Source organism: Lemur catta, chromosome 14 (genome assembly GCF_020740605.2).
Source record: "Lemur catta isolate mLemCat1 chromosome 14, mLemCat1.pri, whole genome shotgun sequence".
NCBI classification, from domain to species: domain Eukaryota; kingdom Metazoa; phylum Chordata; class Mammalia; order Primates; family Lemuridae; genus Lemur; species Lemur catta.
Window position 1 is genome coordinate 49,303,712 of NC_059141.1, and position 19,336 is coordinate 49,323,047.

At 36.0% G+C, this 19,336-nt stretch overlaps 1 protein-coding gene across 9 annotated transcripts in view; it reads left to right on the top strand.

The window, feature by feature from the left end:
* The window catches only part of CFAP70 (cilia and flagella associated protein 70), a 75,586-nt gene that overhangs the window by 17,035 nt on the left and 39,215 nt on the right, over positions 1-19,336 (top strand). For all 9 annotated transcript variants that reach the window (XR_006739326.1, XM_045569163.1, XM_045569160.1 and 6 more), the window contains 7 exons: positions 1,670-1,852; positions 4,532-4,626; positions 9,015-9,114; positions 10,788-10,922; positions 12,453-12,623; positions 12,808-12,888; positions 14,440-14,531. Coding sequence is in view for 8 of the 9 variants with exons in the window: in XM_045569160.1 (XP_045425116.1) it covers positions 1,670-1,852; positions 4,532-4,626; positions 9,015-9,114; positions 10,788-10,922; positions 12,453-12,623; positions 12,808-12,888; positions 14,440-14,531 (857 nt within the window). In the remaining variant the exon portion in view is untranslated. The remainder of the gene's footprint in view (positions 1-1,669; positions 1,853-4,531; positions 4,627-9,014; positions 9,115-10,787; positions 10,923-12,452; positions 12,624-12,807; positions 12,889-14,439; positions 14,532-19,336) is intronic.

Genomic DNA, 19,336 nt, shown 5'->3' on the forward strand with positions numbered 1-19,336 from the left:
TTATACAATCAGCTCTCCTGGGTCTCCAGCTTACCAACTCACCTTTCAGACTGTGGGACTTGTTAGCTTCCAAAATCACATAAACCAATCCCTTGTAATCTCTCTCTCGCTCTCTCTCTCTCTCTCTCTCAAAAAAAAAAAAATTAGCCAGGTATGCTGGCAAGTGCCTGTAGTCCCAGCTACTAGGAAGGCTGAGGCAAAGAGGATCGCCTAAGCCCAGGAGGTCAAGGTTACAGAGAGCTATGATTGTGCCACTGCACTCCAGCTTGGGTGACAGAGTGAGACCCCATCTTAAAAAAAAAAAAAATAAGGCCAACATCTATGGTTCTTGACTTTTTAATAATGGCCATTCTGGCAGGGGTAAGGTGGTATCCCATTGTGATTTTAATTTGCATTTCTCTGATTAATGATGTTGAGCATTTTTTCATATATTTGTTCATCATTTGTATATCTTCTTTGGAAAAATGTTTGTTCATGTTGTCTACTTTTTATTGGGGTTATTTGGTTTTTTTCTTGCTGAATTGTTTGAGTTCTTGTAGATTCTGTATATTAGTCCTTTGTCAGTTCCACGGTTTATAAATATTTTCTCCCATTCTGTAGGTTGTCTATTTAATTTGTTTATTATTTCTTTTGCTATGCAGTAGCTTTTTAGTTAGGTCCCATTTTTGTTGTTGTTGCTGTTGCATTTGCATTTGGTCTGATTTGTAATTCTTTGCCTAGGCCAATCTACAGGCGCTATAGTAACCAAAACAGCATGGTACTAGTATAAAAGTAGACACATAGATCAGTGGAACAGAATAGAGAACCTGAAATAAAGCCATATACTTACAACCAACTGATCTTTGACAAAACAGACAAAAGCAACAAAAGCATTCACTGGGGAAAGGGCACCCTATTCAATAAATTGTGCTGGGAAAATTGGATAGCCATATGCAGAAGAATGAAGCTGGGTCCCCATCTCTCACCATATACAAAAATTAACTCAAGATAGATTAAAGACTTATATGTAAGACCTGAAATCATAAAAATTCTGGAAGAAGACCGAGTATGTTTTTATTTAAATGTTGGATTTTCTAATTTCCTCTTCTGTAAATTGCCTATTTATATCTTTTATCAATTTTTCATTGTAAATATAGTTTATATAAATTGTAAGATGTGAAAATGGCTATATTTTTATCCCCTTGTGAGATTTTAGTGTTTTTAAAGAATAACTTTTAAACAGGTATAATCATGACTCCATATAAACATAAATGACAGTTTGATCAAAGATTTTATTTAACTAATTAGTGAGGGAATCAGTAAGATATGAAAACCAGTTCAAGGGAGAATCTGAAGAAGTGACCCATATATGGCCATCAAGACTGCTGAAACGAATTTACTAATAATTCGAAACTTGTCATTAGCCCCAGGGCAATAATTGGTTAGATCCTTGTTGGACAAAATATATTTGCATATTTATGAACAATAATAATTTGCATTATTATCAATTTTTTATAAATTACAGGGTTGTAAAATAGCACAAAGACCATCAAGGGCATAGTACCTGCTATAGAATTATATAATCACAGAAGAGTATGTTTTACAACACCCAGCATTCCACTGAAAAGACAATTCAGTAATCTTTTTGTCCTTCACAATTTTTCCTGACATATGGTATTCATTTCTGTAGAAGGACTACCCCATTTTATTCAAGAATGGAACTCTGAAGCTTGGAGGGGAAAGAGAACCTGTTCCCCGGCCAAAAAAATGGCCTATTGCCAACATTCTGGCTCCAGGAGCTAATAACATTCCTGATGCATTCATCGTTGGTGGTCCTTATGAGGAAGAAGAAGGAGAACTCAACCACCCTGAGGTGAGAGAGAGTCTGAATTATGCAGGTTTTTGTGATAAACTCAGTGTACTGACATATGATAAAACATTTTGTGAATTACTAATTTACATACATCTGTCACCTGTCAAAATAAACAATTACTTGGCAAAATAAAATACTTATTCATCTAATTCTGATGAAAATGCCTTTGGACTTCTTAAGCCCAACAAAATAATTTAAATCAAATTTGCTCCTTATTTTATTTTAAATTTATTTATTTATAAATATATAATAATCAGTCACAGTTCAAAATAAAAGATTAAGATACACATGGTGAAAGTCTCCCACCTACCCATGTCTTTCCTTCCTAATTCCTTCCCATTTCATTACCCTAATAGTCACCTTTATTATAGTTTCTTGTGTTTTATTCTAGATATTTTATGCATATAAAAGCAAATATATGAGGGGTGTCTGGAAAGTATCCAGCCATTGTATCCATGTGTCCAGTATCCATAGCTGGATACTTTCCAGATAGCCCTGGTATAAAGCCAAAGGAAGACTCTGAGACAGAAGCATTTAGAAAAGTAAAGAAAAAGTTTCCTTACAAATTGTGAAAGGGAATCAGACTTCAGAAGGACTGACTCACCAAATAAAAACTAACAAGTACAGTCTTCTCTCCATATACTGAGTGGATTGATTCTAGGACCTCCTGCGTATACCAAAATCTGCACATACTCAAGTCCTGCAGTGGGCTCTGCAGAATCCATGTGTACGAAGAATTGGCCTTCTGTAAATGCAGGTTTCACGTCCCACCGATACTGTATTTCTGATACACATTTGGTTTAAAAAAGATCCACCTGTAAGTGGACCTGTGGAGTTCAAACCTGTGTTGTTCAAGGATCAAATATACTTAAAAGACAGCAACACAAAATTACCAAGGTTACCATGTTTACATTAGTCTGTTCATGATGGAAAAGCTGTAGTTTTTTTCATTTGATTCTCAGATTTCAAATGTCATAAAATACCTTCAGACATCAGCATAGTAAAAGTCAGGAATAAAAGTAATTACTTTTATTCCTGACTTTTACTTCACAGGAAGTTTTCAAATCTTTGTTATTTTTAAAACTAGAACCTATCAGGAAGACCCCGCTATTTTTGCTTTATCTTAGGGTATAAAGAATTTTTGTTTTTTGCTTTTTAAACTGAGTATATAAAGTGCTCAATCATACATACACACACTAATACATATATACATATTCTTTTCCCATCATATCTTTCCACAAATTTAAAGGTGTACATACTTGCATACACTGTTATGCAACTTGCTTTGTTTTACTTTATAGTGTGTCTTGGAGATTTTCCACATTACTACATAAATAGCATTCTCATTCTTTTTCTTTATCTGTACTTGCTGTATGATGTGGCATTGTATGGACACACTTTAATGTAATACTTATTATTATTTACTAATTAATATAATTAACCAGTCTCCTTTTGGTGGTTTTTAAAATTACCCTCTTCTTTCTTAAACCTATTTTATTACAACACAAATTTGTCTTTCCTTCCTTCCTTCTTTCCTTCCTTCTTTCCTTTTCCTCCCTTCCCCTCCCTTCCCTTCCCTTTTCAAAGCCAGGTGTGGTGGTACATGCCTGTAGTCCTAGCTACTCAGGAGGCTGAGGCAGGTTTTGAACTTGTCAGGCTGGTTTCGAACTCCTGGCCTCAAGCAATCCTCTGCCTTGGCCTCCCAAAGTGCTAGGATTACAGGTGTGAGCCACCATGCCTGGCAACAACACAAATTTGTGAAGGGCATAGGAAATGGTGTAAATATACTTGGAGATGTTTCTTAAATTAGCTGATAATCATTGGTGGAAACATTCAGTAAAATAATTTGTAAAATGATGGTCGTGAAATTATTTGTCATTGACTCTAAATATTTAAAATAGTACAGGCTAGGTGCGGTGGCTCACGCTTGTAATCCTGACATTTTGGAAGGCCAAGGTGGGAGGATTGCTTGAGCTCAGGAATTCGAGACCAGCCTGAGCAAGAGTGAGACCCCATCTCTATTTAGAAAAATTAAATTTAAAAAAATAAAATAGTATAGATAAGGCTAGCGATATTGGAAAAACACTGTGCAGTATCATTGTGATTAGTGAAAATTCATACTTTCCTTAGATTTATCTTTTAATCAGGGCAGACATTTTATTTTATGTATTTATATTTCATATTTTAGTTTAGATCATTAATTCTCACCCCTGATTGCACATTATAATCACCGAGAAAGCTTTCAAAACAGTAGCAATGGCCATCCCTTAACCCAGATAATTATATAAGAATTTACTTTTAAAAAATGTCAGTGCCCATCTACCTGTGAAATTAATACCTGCAAAAAAATATCAATGCCCAGGTGTTGATTTTTTGAAAGGTCCCAGACGATTTTAATATGCATCAAGGGTTGAGAATCACTGATTGAGGTTACATGAGTGAATATTTGGCACTTAGTACTGGATTGATGTAAGGGTTATATACATAGTTTATCCTGTATACTTTATTAACAAAGTACCTATAGTTTGAAGGTGGTGATAGTAGTTGCAATAGTAGTCATACTTACAGTAGTAATAAAAGTATTGTGATCAAATCTATTAAAAGGATGCCCCTCAGGTTGAACAGGATGAAACCATGGCACACACACAGAATAGAAGTTTCTGTCTTATTATTTTATAGGACAGAGAATTTAGGAACCAAGCAGAGTGCATGAAGAAAAGGATTATTTGGGACTTGGAAAGTCGCTGCTATCTTGATCCTCCTGCAGTGGTCAGGTAGGGAGAGGAAGGGAATGTGTCTAACCAACAAAGGCTGTAGGTGGGAAGAAGTATTACTTTTGTTAATTCTATTTATATTTGAGTTAAGGTGATCTGAGACTTTTTCTTTTACCACAGCTATATCAGACATTGTGTTCATCTGTTAAAATCAGTGACATCAAGCCGGGCATGGTGGCTTATACCTATAATCCCAGATACATAGGAGGATCTCTTGAGGCCAGAAGTTTGAGACCAGCCTGGGCAATATAGCGAGACCCCCAGCCCAAAAAACAAACAAAAAACAGAGGGACCTAGTGATGGTGGCTTAACAAATGTGAATGCTTATTTCTCTTTTATATGAAAGAAGTCCAGAACTGGTTACACAGTGTCATCAGTTGTTAAACAGGCTCAATCTTTCTTTTGGTTCTACCTTCTTTAATACATTCCTTCTTTCTACAAGGTTGTCTCATGATTCAGTGATGGCTGCTGGAGCTCCAGCCTGCATACTCAAATTCCTGGGGGAAATTTGGAAGAGGGGACTGGTTATGGGTAAAAAAGGACACATGATAGCTGTCTTAGCACCTCTTATAGAACCTTCCTGGAAATGGCAACCTCTGTTTACATCTCAGTAGCCATCTCAAGATGCAAGAAAGTCTAGAAAATAAAGCATTTTAGTTGGGGACATGTCACACAGGCTAAATCAGGATTTAATTGCTAAAGTAGACCAGGGCAATGATATTGTGTAGGTAACTATCAGTCTCTGTCACAGTGACCTGCTGATTAGGTAGAGATGACAAACAGGATTATCAATATATGTATAATCTGAATGGATAGCTCTGATTTTTAAAAATTAATAGATTATTTTTTAGAACAGTTCTAGATTTATAGGAAAATTGAGCAGATATTTTAGAGAGTTTTTTATATGCTTGGTCCCCCACTTGGTCATGGTGTGTAATTCTTTTTATACATTGTTGGATTTGATTTGCTAGTATTTTATTAAGGATACGTTATTGCTATTATTACTTTGAACACATAGTTATCTATTAGATCAATTAAGAATAAGAAACACTAAAAAATTATTTTATATTAATTTGTGACTTTTTTTGATGCTCTCTTCCTTTCACTGTGTGGATCTGAGTTTCTGACCCATACCATTTTTCTTCTCTCTGAAGAACTTTTAGCATTTCTTACAAGGTAGGTCTACTGGCCATTTTTGTTTGTCTGAGAAAGTCTATTTCTCCTTCACTTTTGAAAAATAATTCCAGAGGGTACAGAATTTTAGGTTGGTGGGTTTTTTCTTTCAAATCTTTAAATATTTTACTCCACTCTCTTCTTGCTTGTATAGTTTCTGAAAAGAAGTCCAATGTAATTCTTATCTTTGTTACTATAAAGTTAAGGTGTTTTTTTTTCTTTCACATCTTTCAAGATTTTCTCCTTTTTTGTGTGTTTTGTAGTTTGATTATGATATGCCTAGGTATAGACTTTTTTTTTTGTATTTATTTGCGTGGTTTTCTTTGAATTTCTTGGATCTGTACTTTGGTGTCTGCCATTAATTTTGGAAACTTCTCAGCCATTATTTTTTCAAATATTTCTTCTTTTTTTTCTCCTTCTGGTATTCCTGTTAGTCCTAGTTAAACCTTTTGTAATTGTTCCACAGTTCTTGGACATTCTGTTATGATTTTTTTTTTGCCTTTTTTTCTCTTTCCATTTCAGTTTGGGAGGTTTCTATTCATATATGTTCAAGCTCGCTGATTCTTTCTTTCAGCTGTGTCTAGTCTACAAATAAGCCCACCAAATGAATTCTTCATTTTTGTTAATGTTTTTTATTTCTAGCATTTCCTTTTGATTCTTTCTTAGATTTTCCATCTCTCTGCTTACATTACCCACTGTTCTTGCATGTTGACTACTTTTTCCATTAGAGCCCTTAATATATTAATCATAGTTTTTTTAAAATTCCCTATCTGATAATGCCAAAATCTGTGTCATATCTGAGTCTAGTTTGTATGCTAGCTGTATCTCTTTAGACTGTATTTATTCTTGCCTCTTAGCATTCTTTGTAAGTTTTTATTGATAGCTGGACATTATGTATTGGGTGATAGGAATTGAAGTAACTAAGGTTTGTAGTGTGAGGTTTTATGTTAAGCTGGTTAGAAGCTGGGCTATGTTTAATGTTTGCTGTAGCTGTAAGTGCCAAAGGCTTCAGTTTCCTGCCCCCACCCCCTGTTGTCTGTGGGTTTGCCTGAGAACTCCTTCTTTATATAAAGAATCTGTGTTTTGCAGCCTTCTCAGTTGTAATCTGCTGTTTTTATGTTGGAACCCTGTTGATACGGTGGCAAATTGTTGGGGAAGGGAAGTGTTCTATAATCCTAAGATTAAATCTCAGTATTTTAATGGGTTTGAGTCCCCGTGCTGTGACTTTCAGAAGTGTTTCGTAGTCTTTTATTCTTCTTCTCCTTATATGAGACAAGAAGTCTAGAGAGCTGGAGTTGTCTGATTGCCATTCCCTCAGATCAGATAAGGCTCTGGTAAGGTAGTTCTCCATAAAGGTCAGGCCTTTGATATTGTCAACTTAAAATCTTGAGATGTACACATTTAGAAAGGAGAGCTTTATTTCTTATAAAGGATTGCAGAAAGCTTTATTTATTATAAAGGGTTGCAGCCTACAGAGACCAAAAGTAGGCACTTCAAAAGACGAAGAATGAGACAGGAATTTATGCTGAATGGGATAGCTAAGTATACATATCCAACAGATTGTAGGAGGACCTATGAATATTCACAAAGTGGGGCACACGCATGTGTAGGAGGCAAACATGCATGTTCCCTACATCCCATGTTCACTTTGGGGTGCAGATTTAACATCTAAAGGCAGTAAACTTAGGCTATGTGCATCAAAAGGTGAAATGAAGGACACAGAGGCACCCTGCGCGCAGCCTCTGTGCACCAGCCAGACCAGTGTGTGGTTGATGGTCACTTATCAGGAAGGAATACCAGTCAGTTGTTGTGTTGAAACTGCAAAAAGGGAGGGGAGTCTGGCCGCAGTGTCAGGCAGTGGGTTAAAATCAGCAGTGGAGCAAGTCTTTCAAAAGGGCTGGTTTATGTTTAACTCTTAGGAAAGAAAATCTAATGACAGTTATCGAGGGGGCGATATAATAAGGTATGTCCAACCTCTGATCCCATCATGGCTGAGAACTCTGTTTCTTTCTTTCTTTTGTTTTCCACAGACAAGGTTTTGCTCTGTTGCCCAAACTGGAGTCCAGTGGCACAATCATAGCTCACTGCAGCCTCAAACTTTTGGGCTTAGATGATCCTCCTACCTCAGCCTCTAGGCATGTACCACCATGCCCTGCTAATTTTTTTAATTTTTTGTAGAGATGGGGTCTCACTACATTGCCCAGGTTGATCTCAAACTCCTGGCCTCAAGCCATCCTCCTGCCTTTGCCTCCCTAAGTGCTGGGATTATAGGCGTGAGCCATTGCACTCATCCAGAACTCAGTTTTCAAGGTTTCTCTTGTGTCCCCTTGGCCTAGAAGGTATTCCATTCTGTCAGTTGAGGGGCTTAGGATTTTTTTTATTTCACAGTATGGAGAATCCTATGGGCATATTTCAAAATAATTACATTTTCCTTATCCATGCCCAAAACATGAAGGGATATTTCTCTTATCTCCACCACAAGAACCTGGTGGGGCTCCTGGATTTAAAACCCACGAAAGTGTGAGGACCCTTAAGACTGAGCCCCCTGGAGTTTTTAACTCCCTCCTAGTCCACACTCGGCCTCCAGCAATTTGTCAATATTAGCATTAAAGTATTAATATTTCTACCAGTTACCGGCTTCAGTGGCTTCTGCCATCTTTAAGCTGATTGCAGCTGTGATCCTCTGTATTTGTCTGTCTCTCCAAATTTCAGGTTGGCAGTTTGCCCTATGACTTCAATTTTATGATGAATCTAAGAAATGTTGTTGATTTTTTATTTCACCAGCTTTTTTCTTGTTGTGAGAACAGGAGAGACTACTTTAAAGCTGTGTCAGAGTTGAAACTGGAAGTCCCACTCTATTTTCACAGTAGAAATAAACATATTTTATACCATTTGCAAACTTGTCTATTTCTTTAGAATAAATCAATAGAAGTTGAATTTATGGTCAAAGATTATGGAGATTTTTAAGGCTTTTGATTCATGCTGCCAGATTGCTCTCAAAAATGTGCAATTTTCCTCTCCTAGGAGTCAAGTAGTATTATTTTTAGAATTTTATAAATTTTGGAAGGTTTAAAAAACCACCAACCTAATAAAAAATTATATATATAGATGTGTATTCCATTACTTTCTATGAAGAAGACTATTTCCCTTTAACCTAAATTATACTGACCCCAATTTTACATATCACGTTAATGGGCTGATTTTTTGATTTGCAGTTTTCAGAAGCGAATTGTTGATTGCCGGCTTTGGCCTGTAGAGATCACAAGAGTTCCTCTGGTTGTTGTACCCAAAGGGAAAGCTGGCAAATTTGATAAGGTAAATGTGTTCACTCAAAAATATTTGTGTAAGAAATGCAGTATCAAACCCAACCTGTTATTCTGCTTCTAGTTCTGATACCAAAAGAAAATGTGAACTAATATTACTGTTCTTCCTAGAGTGACCAAATCATTTGCCCTAACCCTTTCTGGTTTCAGCTCTGAATGTCTCATGTCCCAAGAAACCCCTCTGTCCTGGGAAAACCAGGATTATTGGCCACCCTAGCTCCCTGTTACTCACTAAAATTTTTTCAGGCTTTATTCCAAGATAATTCTATTTCCCTTTAGTCCTTCATTATAGTTTTACCATAGGTAAAACCATATGAAATAGTCATTTAGGCAAAACTATATGAAATAGTCATTTACCTAGGTCAAAAGTGGTTGAATATTGGCAATATAGTTCAACCCAATACATTTTTCTAAATTTCTTTTAGATTTAGCTACTTAAAATGTTTTTGTCTGTTAATTAATGTAATGGGGTTCATAGACATACTACTATTCTGAAAAGATATAGCTTGGATGAGCCTTGACTATGTTCTCTGTTGTTTCACTTGTGCATGTCTGGTCTTTCCTGCTTGTTTATAAACTCCCTGAGGGCAAGGGTGTTATAGTACTGCTTTGTGTCTTCCACAGTACTAGCATGATGCATGGCACATAGCAAGTACATAACAAGTATCTAAATTAGTTGATTGATTTTTAAAATTGATATTTTTGCCTAGTAAAATTACTACCACCATATAACCATTTCTCCCTTTGTAGTGTATTATATGTATTGGCTAACTTTCTTTAGGTTTCTAGACTGCATAATGTTATCACATGAACATAGGACTTTTTAATCTAGTTTCTAATTATTATCATTGTAGGTGAAATCAAGGAGATTACTTTTAAGCTTGGAATTAAATGTGTTTTCATTCAGCAAATTGATTTTTTCCCTATAAAAATTTTCTGTGGCAAACCATATAACCATTAAAAATGATGTTAAGATATTATTTATTACCATGTTCTTCATCTTTGCAATGAGAATTTAGGTGAGATCCAGTATGGCAAATACATGATTGTAGACTGTCCTTTGTCCTCCTTCATCCATGGTAGATATTGCTAATCAGCCAAAGCGCTCTTTCCTTCTGAGCCCAGACAAAAACCCAGAATCTTTCTCAACAAAGCATTCTGAAGCACCTCCACCAATTGATAAGAATTTAGGCTTAAGTTAAAGTGTATTTTTCATCATTGGTCCAGATAATTTGTAAGGCCTCTTTCATTCTTATGAGTTTGTAAACTAAAGCTAAAAGCCACAACTTCTGATTTCTTTGAAGTTTTTGTTGTTATTGTTTTTTGTAAAGCATTTCTCCTAAGAAGTAACATGGTGAAATAGACCTTTTGTTGCATATATGTATTTGAAATTAATTTGAGTATGTATTGATACCCAACTACTGCCATTATTATTCATTAACACTGTTTATGTGCATTATCTCAGTGATCATGGTATTATTAAACCCATTTTGAAGATAAAGAAACTGAGGCCCAAAATGTCTATGTAACTGCCCCCAAGTCACATAACTAGTTAAGTAGCAGAGTTAGTTTCTAAAACTGGTCTTCAAACTGCTGAGTCAGAGCTCTATACCTTATGGTACAGTACTTTTTAGCACTAACTATTCTCTGATTTTATTCCTTTAGACTGAGGATGAAGGTCAGCTTTCATTTCATGGAGTAGCTTACGTTAATATGGTCCCATTGCTATATCCAGGTGTGAAGAGAATTCGGGGAGCTTTTCATGTTTATCCTTACCTAGACACTATAGTCCATGAAAAGGTAAGAAATATTTGCATAAAAGTTATCATAATTTATCCTTTATATATGTGTATACTTATATCTTTAGCACACACATCTTTGCAGTTCATGTTTAGAACCAGTTGATATACTGTGATATTAAGTGTACAGCTTCCTGTCATTCTACCATTGGATTTTAGAAACTTCAGGGTAATGAAAAGCCAAAAACTGGAAACAACCCAAATTGCCATCAACAGGTGAACAGAAAAATGAATTGTGCAGTACATGTATACAATGGAATACTACTTGGAAATAAAAAGGAATGAACTAATGATACATGCAACAACATGGATGAATCTTGAGATGCATTATGCTAAATGAAAGAAGCCAAACAAAATAGAATATATACTACATGATCCCATTTATATGCAATTCTAGGAAAGTAATCTATACTGACAAAAAGCAGATTAATGGTTGCTTGGGGACAGGGATAGAGGGAGAGATGGATTACAAGCTGCTGAGAGGAAAATATTAGGGAAGATTGAAATGTTGGTTATCTTGATTGTGGTGATGGTTTTGTAGGTATATGCATATGCCAAAATTGATGAAATAGTATACTTTATGTATGGTTTGTTGTCAATTTTGTCATATTGCTTCCCAGGAGAAAGTGAGGCTTTGTAAAACACAACAGGAGCAGCAACAACAACAAAAACATAGTATTATTAGGAGAGCTGTTTTTCAATAATATTATAGATTCATGAAAGCCCAATCATCTATTTGCATACCAACTGAGTAGTAAACTAACTCTATAACAGTATCCTTTGAACCAGAAATCACACTTTTAGGGATTTATCTTAAGGAAATTATTTAATAAGATCAGAAACTTGATACTCAAGGAGACTTTTTGGAATCTACAATAGCAAAAACTAAAAATAAGATTAAATGTATAATATTAGAGAAAGGCCTAGTAAATTATGGTAAATAAACATGATGGAAAGGCTGGACATGGTGGCTCACGCCCCCTACCTTTTCTTTGGTCTGGACTTTTCATTCAGCATAATTTATTTTGACAGTCATCCATGTTGTTTAATTAAAAAATTATTGTAAAATTTCTTTCCAGTCACTTATCTGTTGTTTGAATTTTTCTGTACAAAGGTTTTACTTTGAACTTTAATCTTGCCTTACTCTTCCAGTTGTAACTAATAGGTTAGTAGTAATTAGATAGATACTGTTTCTTGAATAGAAGTGAATTCTACCACTTAAAGTTAATTTGAAATTATGTGTCAAAGATTAAAAGCATTCTGATGATAAGAGTTATGGCACACCAGAATTAAGCCAACTTGTAAAGTCTTTTCTAAATCTAAATAATAGGTCAGGCAGCTAACTTTCTGTGGTGGTTTTACCTGTTCTAGAAGTAGGGGAATACAATGAAGTTTTTCAGGTCCCTTTTCTACCTGCAATTGTAAATGTCGAAATTATCTTTACAACTAAATGATAAAAAAAATAATGTGAATTTCTTTCAAGTATGTCTCATTTGCCTGTGATTCATTTCATTCTTTTGTCTCTTTTCAGACCAAGTGTTTATTTAGCTTATTCCGGGATACTGGCCATCATTTCATTCAAAATAATAAAATAGGAGGAATTCATTCTCCACTTTCCAAACAAGTTGTTTCTAAGAATCTGAGAGAAGATAAAACAGTCAAAGAAAAGGACATAGATGGAAGGCTTAGGCCTGGGGATGTGGTAGGTTGTTGAGAAGGTGATGGTTTTGCCTATTTTATTACATTCCAGAGGCTTACACTGACTTCTAATTTGGTGAATTGTATTAACATAGTTTGCATTTTGATGCAGTATAAGTGTCATTGTTCCTGCCCTTATGAAAACCATGTAAGAATTCAACTTTTGAGGTATGTTCATTTTCTTTCAGCAAGCATCTAGTATAAAATCTCAGAGCTCAGATACACCGTTGGAAGGTGAACCCCCTGTAAGCCATAATCCAGAAGGACAGGTAACTGCATATAGTTTTGCAAAATTGAGTTTAATTTCATAAGACCTGTAATGATCAAGGCAGTTAGAGTGGAAAATGCTCAGGGCAGGATATAAGTTCCCATCCGTATTTGCTCATGACTAGTTTATGACTTTGGACAAAGTTGTCTTGTGAGGATTCTATAAAACGAATTGGTACCAGGTTCACTTTAAGGTCCTTTCCAGCGTTAGAGTTTTATGTCTTTTATTAATTCTACCATGTTAAGCACTATGACAGATGCAAAGATACACCAACTGCAACATTTATTCATCTGTCCTCAGGACACTCAGCCATCTAGTAGGAGAAACATACATAACAAACCATAATACATAATTTTGATGGGTGCCGTAATAGCGGTGCAAATAAAAGTTCTGTGTGGACTCAGATGAAACAAAGATTAATATCTATTAGGATGGGGTAGTCTCAGGGAAGGCTTTTTGGAAGAGGTGGTATCTGAACTAAGTAGTGAAAGATGAAGAGAACTTTTCGCCAGATGAAAATGGAAGGAGAGACAGTTCAGGGCCAGGGAACAGCTTTAGTCAAGGCACAGAGAGAATTTGCAAGGACAGAATTTAGGGTACATCTATTAATTCAGTGTATGGTATATAGAGGAATGAAAAGAAAGGAGAGATTCGAGAAAGAGGTGAGAAAGAGTCAGGTTATAGAAAGACTTGTTAAAAAGCTTGGGCTTTGTTCTGTAGCTGTTGGGGAAACTCTCGAGCCTCTTCTTAGAGACTCACATCAAAGGTTTTTAAGTCACATAGAAATAGGACCTTATATGTACTTCAGGCCAGAATTCTTGAAAGAGTGTTGAAAAAGGAGATTGAAGGTGGAATAGGGCTACAGGTTTTTCTTGTAATACAGATGAGTGTTGATGACAGTTTGATTTAGTGCAAGGGTAAAGAAAGCCAGAAACCTGCAGAAGCTAGGTGTTTGGAATTGTGAAGCTTTGGGTGTATTGATGAAGAAAATTTAAAGATAATTCCACTTTCAAGCCTCACTTTCTGGAAGGATAGCGACTCCATTAAGAGGAAAGTCAGAAGAGAGGTTGATACTGGGAAAATGAGAAGTTCACTTTGGACACATTGTATTTAGGATGCTGGCAAAAATCTGAGTAGAAGTTTCCAGCAATTAAAGTTGGTAGATGGTGGTGAGGAGACTGACTGGGAATGTAAGGTTATAAAGAAAGTATTTTTGCAGGACCCACAAAAGAGGGTTGCTGAAAGAAAGAATGAATTCACTTAAAACAATTCTAAGGACAGTATTATAAACAAGTTAAACAGGGCTTCATCGGAGGTAGAAGTTTCCAAGAATAAAACTGAAAACCCTTTCCTCTAAGAGATAACCACTATTGCGGTATTTATTTCCAGTTATTTTTCTATATAAAAATATTTTAACAGTTGAAATCATACTATATATGTAGTTATATCTGCAATTTTCTTGCATTATGTTGTGAGCATTATCTTATGTTATTAAATTTTTTCATAGTATCTTTTCTCTGGAAATAATAAATGAGAAAAAATGTTTTTACAGCAATATGTAGAAGCAGGGACATACATTGTGTTGGAGATCGAGCTGGACAAAGCCTTGGTTCCAAAACGAAAGCCAGAGGAGCTAGCCAGAAGGTATGTAGCAACGGTTCTCATACTTGTTTTGCATAATTTGGGTATAACTAAGAGGAAGTCAGTTTTTCCCCACAATTGTAATTTTCCCTGGGATAAGCAGCAGTTTACTGGTTTTTTTCCAGATGAAGTTATTGTTGTTGTTGTTACTGTATTTCCTTACTACAAAAGCATTGTATGCTCATTACAAAAAATTTTAGAAAATGGTGATAAGCAAGAAAGTATATAAAAACATCCAAATTTCTACTCACCTAGTGATAACCACTTTTAATAGTTTTATCCTTCTGGAGTTATTTTAAAGCCCCTGTATTACACATACACACAAAAACACACACTCCCATGTCACATATACATATATATAATTATTTAAAACAACTTATATTGTACCATAGTGCTTTATTTGCTTGTGTGTTACTAGGAAGTTGTGCATTTTATCTAAGTTGTCCAATTTGTTGGTATATAATTGTTCATAGTATTCTCTTATAATCATTTCTATCCCTATAAAATCAGTAGTTATGTCCCCACTTTCATTTCTGATTTTTATTTATTTATTTTTTTGAGACAGAGTCTCACTCTGTTGCCTGGGCAAGTGCTGTGGCGTCAGCCTAGCTCACAGCAACCTCAAACTCCTGGGCTCAAGCAATCCTCCTGCCTCAGCCTCCTGAGTAGCTGGGACTACAGGTGTGCACCACCATGCCTGGCTAATTTTTTTCTATATATTTTTAGTTGTCCGTATAATTTCTTTCTATATTTAGTAGAGACGGGGTGTCACTCTTGCTCAGGCTGGTCTTGAACTCCTGAGCTCAAATGATCCACCCACCTTGGCCTCCCAGAGTGCTACGATTACAGGTGTGAGCCCCCGCACCTGGCCTCTGACGTGGTGAGTGCCAGGCGCACTGTCTGGAGAATGGACACACTTGAGGCTCTGACTCAGGAGGATGGGCGGGACACAGACAATGTATATAACCTGAGCTTTTGTACCCCCATGAAGAGCTGAAATAAAAATAAATAAATAAATAAAAATAATAATTTGAGTCCTCTCTCTTTTTTTCTTAGTCAATCTTGCCAGAGGTTGGTAAATGCTGTTGATCTTTTTGAAGAGCCAAATTTTTTATTTTGTTGATTTTCTCTATTGTTTTTCTATCTCTGTTTTATTTGTCTCTATTCTAAGCTTTATTATTTCTTCTGCTAGCTTTGAGCATAATTTGCTTTTCTTTTTCTAGGTCCTTAAGGTGTACAGTTACATTATTTATATGAAAGCTTTTTTCTTCTTTAATGTATGTATTTAGAGCTAAATTTCCCTCTCAGCACTGCTTTCCTGGTATCTCATAAATTTTGGCATGTTGTTTTTTGTTTTCATTTGTTTCAAGGTTTTGCTTTTTCTAAAATTTCCCTTGTGATTTATTCTTTGACTCATTGGTTGTTTGAGTATTGTTTAATTTCTACATATTTGTGACTTTGCCAGTTTTCCTTCTTTTCCTGTTCCTGTTACTAATTTCTAATTTTATTCCATTGGGATCAGAAAAGATATTTCATGTTATTTCAGTCTTTTTAAGTTTATTAAGATTTGTTTTCTGGCCTGACATATGGTCTGTCCTACAGAATGTTCCATGTGCACTTGAGAAGAATGTTCTGTCATTGGGTGGAGTATTCTATATATGTTTGTTCTGTATAATTGGTTTATAAATGTTGTTCAAGTGATTTATTTCTTTATTAATCTCATGTCTGGTTGTTTTATCCATTATTGAAAGTAGGGTCTCTTTTATTACAGAACTGTCAATTTTTCCCTTCAATTCTGTCAATTTTTGCTTCATAAATTTTGGGGCTCTTTTGTATATGTTTATAAATGTTATATTTTATTGCTGTATTGAAGCTTTTATCAATATTTAGTATCCTTTTTGTCTCTTGTAACTTCTTTTGACTTAAAGTTTATTTTATCTGATAATAATATAGCCACCTCAGCTGTTTGATTACTATTGGCATGGAATATCTGATTTTATCCTTCAACTTTTGACCTCTTTGTGTCCTTATATCTAAAAGGAGTGTCTTGTAGACAGAAGATAGATGGATTCTTTGTGGTTTTTAAAAATCTAATCTGTCAATCTCTGCCTTTTAATAGGAAAACTTAAGCCATTTAATGTGATTACTGATAAAGAAGGATTTCTTTCTGCCATTTATTGATTTGTTATCTGCATGTCTTATGTTTCTTTTAATTGACTTTTTATTTTTTTAGAGAGAGGGTCTTGCTCTGTTGCCCAGGCTGGAGCACAGTGGTGTGATCATAGCACACTGTAACCTCAAACTCCTGGGCTCAAGTGATCCTCTTGCCTCAGCCTCCTAAGTAGTTAGACACACACCAACATGTTCACTAATTTCAAAATTTTTTGTATATATGGGGTCTCACTTTGTTGCCCAGGCTGGTCTTGAACTCTTGGGCTCAAGCAATCTTTCCACCTTGGCCTCTGAAAGTACTGAAATTACAGGTGTGAGCCACCACACCCAGCTATATGTTTTTTGTTCTTTTATTACTGCATTTTTGTATTTAGTTGATTTTTTGCAGTGTATCATTTGGATTCCCTTCTTCATTCCTTTTCTGCATATTTTGTAGTTATTTTCTTAGTGATTACCCTGGGGACTACAATTAACATCTTAAACCTGTAAAACTTAGTTTGAATAGTACTAATTTGGTTTCAATCCTGTACACTCTGCTCCTATACATCTCCATCTCTCTCCCTTTATATTGTTACTGTCACAGATTACATCTTTGTACATTGTATGCCCACTAACATGGATTTATAATTATTATTTTATGCATTCATTTTCTGAAAAAAGAGGAGTTACAAACCAAAAGTACAATAATAGTGGCTTTCATGTTTACTGCATTCTTTATTTCTTCATCTGGCTTTGAGTTACTGACTAGTGTCTTTTTATTCCTGCCTGAAGGACTCCCTCTAGCATTTTTGGTAGGATAGGTCCTGGTAACAAACTCTCTTACTTTTGTTTCTATGGGATTGTCTTAATGGTTTGTTCATTCTTGAAGACTAGTTTGCTGGATATAGAATTCTTGGTTGATAGGTTTTTTTTTTCCTTTTAGACTTTAAATATGTCATTGCAGTACCTTCTGACCTTAATGATTTCTGATGAGAATCAGCTTCGATTTTTTTTTTTTTTTTGAGACAGGGTCTCACTCTGTTGCCCAGGGTAAAATGCAATGGTGTCATCGTAGCTCACTGCAACCTCAAACTCCTGGGCTCAAGCAACCCTCCTGCCTCAGCCTCCTGAGTAGCTAGGACTACAGGCGTGTACTACCACACCCAAATATTTTTTATATTTTCTGTAGAGATGGGGTCCTGCTATGTTGGCCAGGCTGGTCTTGAACTCCTAGACTCAAGCGATCCTCCTTCCTCTGTGGAGAGGGACTCTCCCAGCCCTTTGTCCGAGCTTCCAGCAGTGGCCTGGGTAATAACCCAACAATCCACACAGAGATTATCCAACAACGGCTTGGACTGTGACAAACACAGAACAGCTGCATTACAGGCTTGCAGTGCATTTGCCCCTCTCTTGGTGAGTCAATCATCTGGAGTAGGTCACAAAAGCACCGTCTAGGGACCTTTTCTTCTTCTCACTAAGTAGGAGAGTTCCCAGCAAAGGAGAACAGGTGCAGTGGAAACCTGTCTGCCCTGAGCTGAGAGAAGAGGTTTCAGTTGAGAAGAAACCAGAAAAAGAACTCTGACAACATGAAAAAATGAGCTAGTTCAACATGCCAAAAGGATCACAGTAGATCTACAGCGATGGACCCCAACCAAAAGGAAATTGTTCAAACATCAGAAATGGAATTCAGAGTATGGATGGCCAATAAGATGATTGGCATTGAGGATAAAGTTGAAAACCAACACAAAGAAGCCAAAATATATTTCAGGACTTCACAGAAAATAAAAAAGTTGCTAAAGAGCTAGACAACATAAGAAAGGATATAACAGAACTCAAGGAAATGAAAAAGTCATTTAGCAAACTTCAAAAATACAGCAGAAAGCTTCAACAACAGGCTAGCCCATGCAGAAGAATCTCAGAGCTTGAAGACAAGGCTTTTGAACTAACCCAGTCAGTCAAAGATGCAGAGAGAACAATAAAGAAGAATGAACAATGACTCAGAGAAATGTAAGACTACATGAAATGAGCCAGTATGTGAATTATAAGTATCTCTGAAGGAGAAGAAGAAAAAGCAAAAAGCATGGAAAACCTATTGAAGGGAATTACTGAGGAAGACTTCCCTGGTATCACCAGAGGTTCAGATGTCCAGATACAAGATGGTCATCAAACATTAGGAAGATTCATAGCAAATAGGACATCTCCAAGACACATAGTCATCAACCTGGCCAAAGTCAAAAAGAAGGAGAAAATTCTACAAGCTGCAAGATGAAACCAACAACTAACCTACAAAGGAAAACCCATCAGGCTAGCAGCAGACTTCTCAGCTGAGCCTTTGCAAGCCAGAAGGGATTGGGGCCCCATTTTTAGCCTTCTTAAACAGAACAATTGTTAGCCAAGAATTTTGTGTCCTATAAAACTAAGTTTCATAAATGACGGAGAAATAAAGACTTTTCCAGACAAGCAAATACTAAGGGAATTTGTCAATACTAGGCCTGCCCTACAGGAAGTACTCCAAAGTACTTGACTTCAAATTACACTACATGGCTATAATATCTGAAACAGCATGGTACTGGTATAAAAGTAGAGACATAGATCAATGGAACAGAATAGAGAACCCAGAAATAAAACCATATACCTGGCCGGGCGTGGTGGCTCAC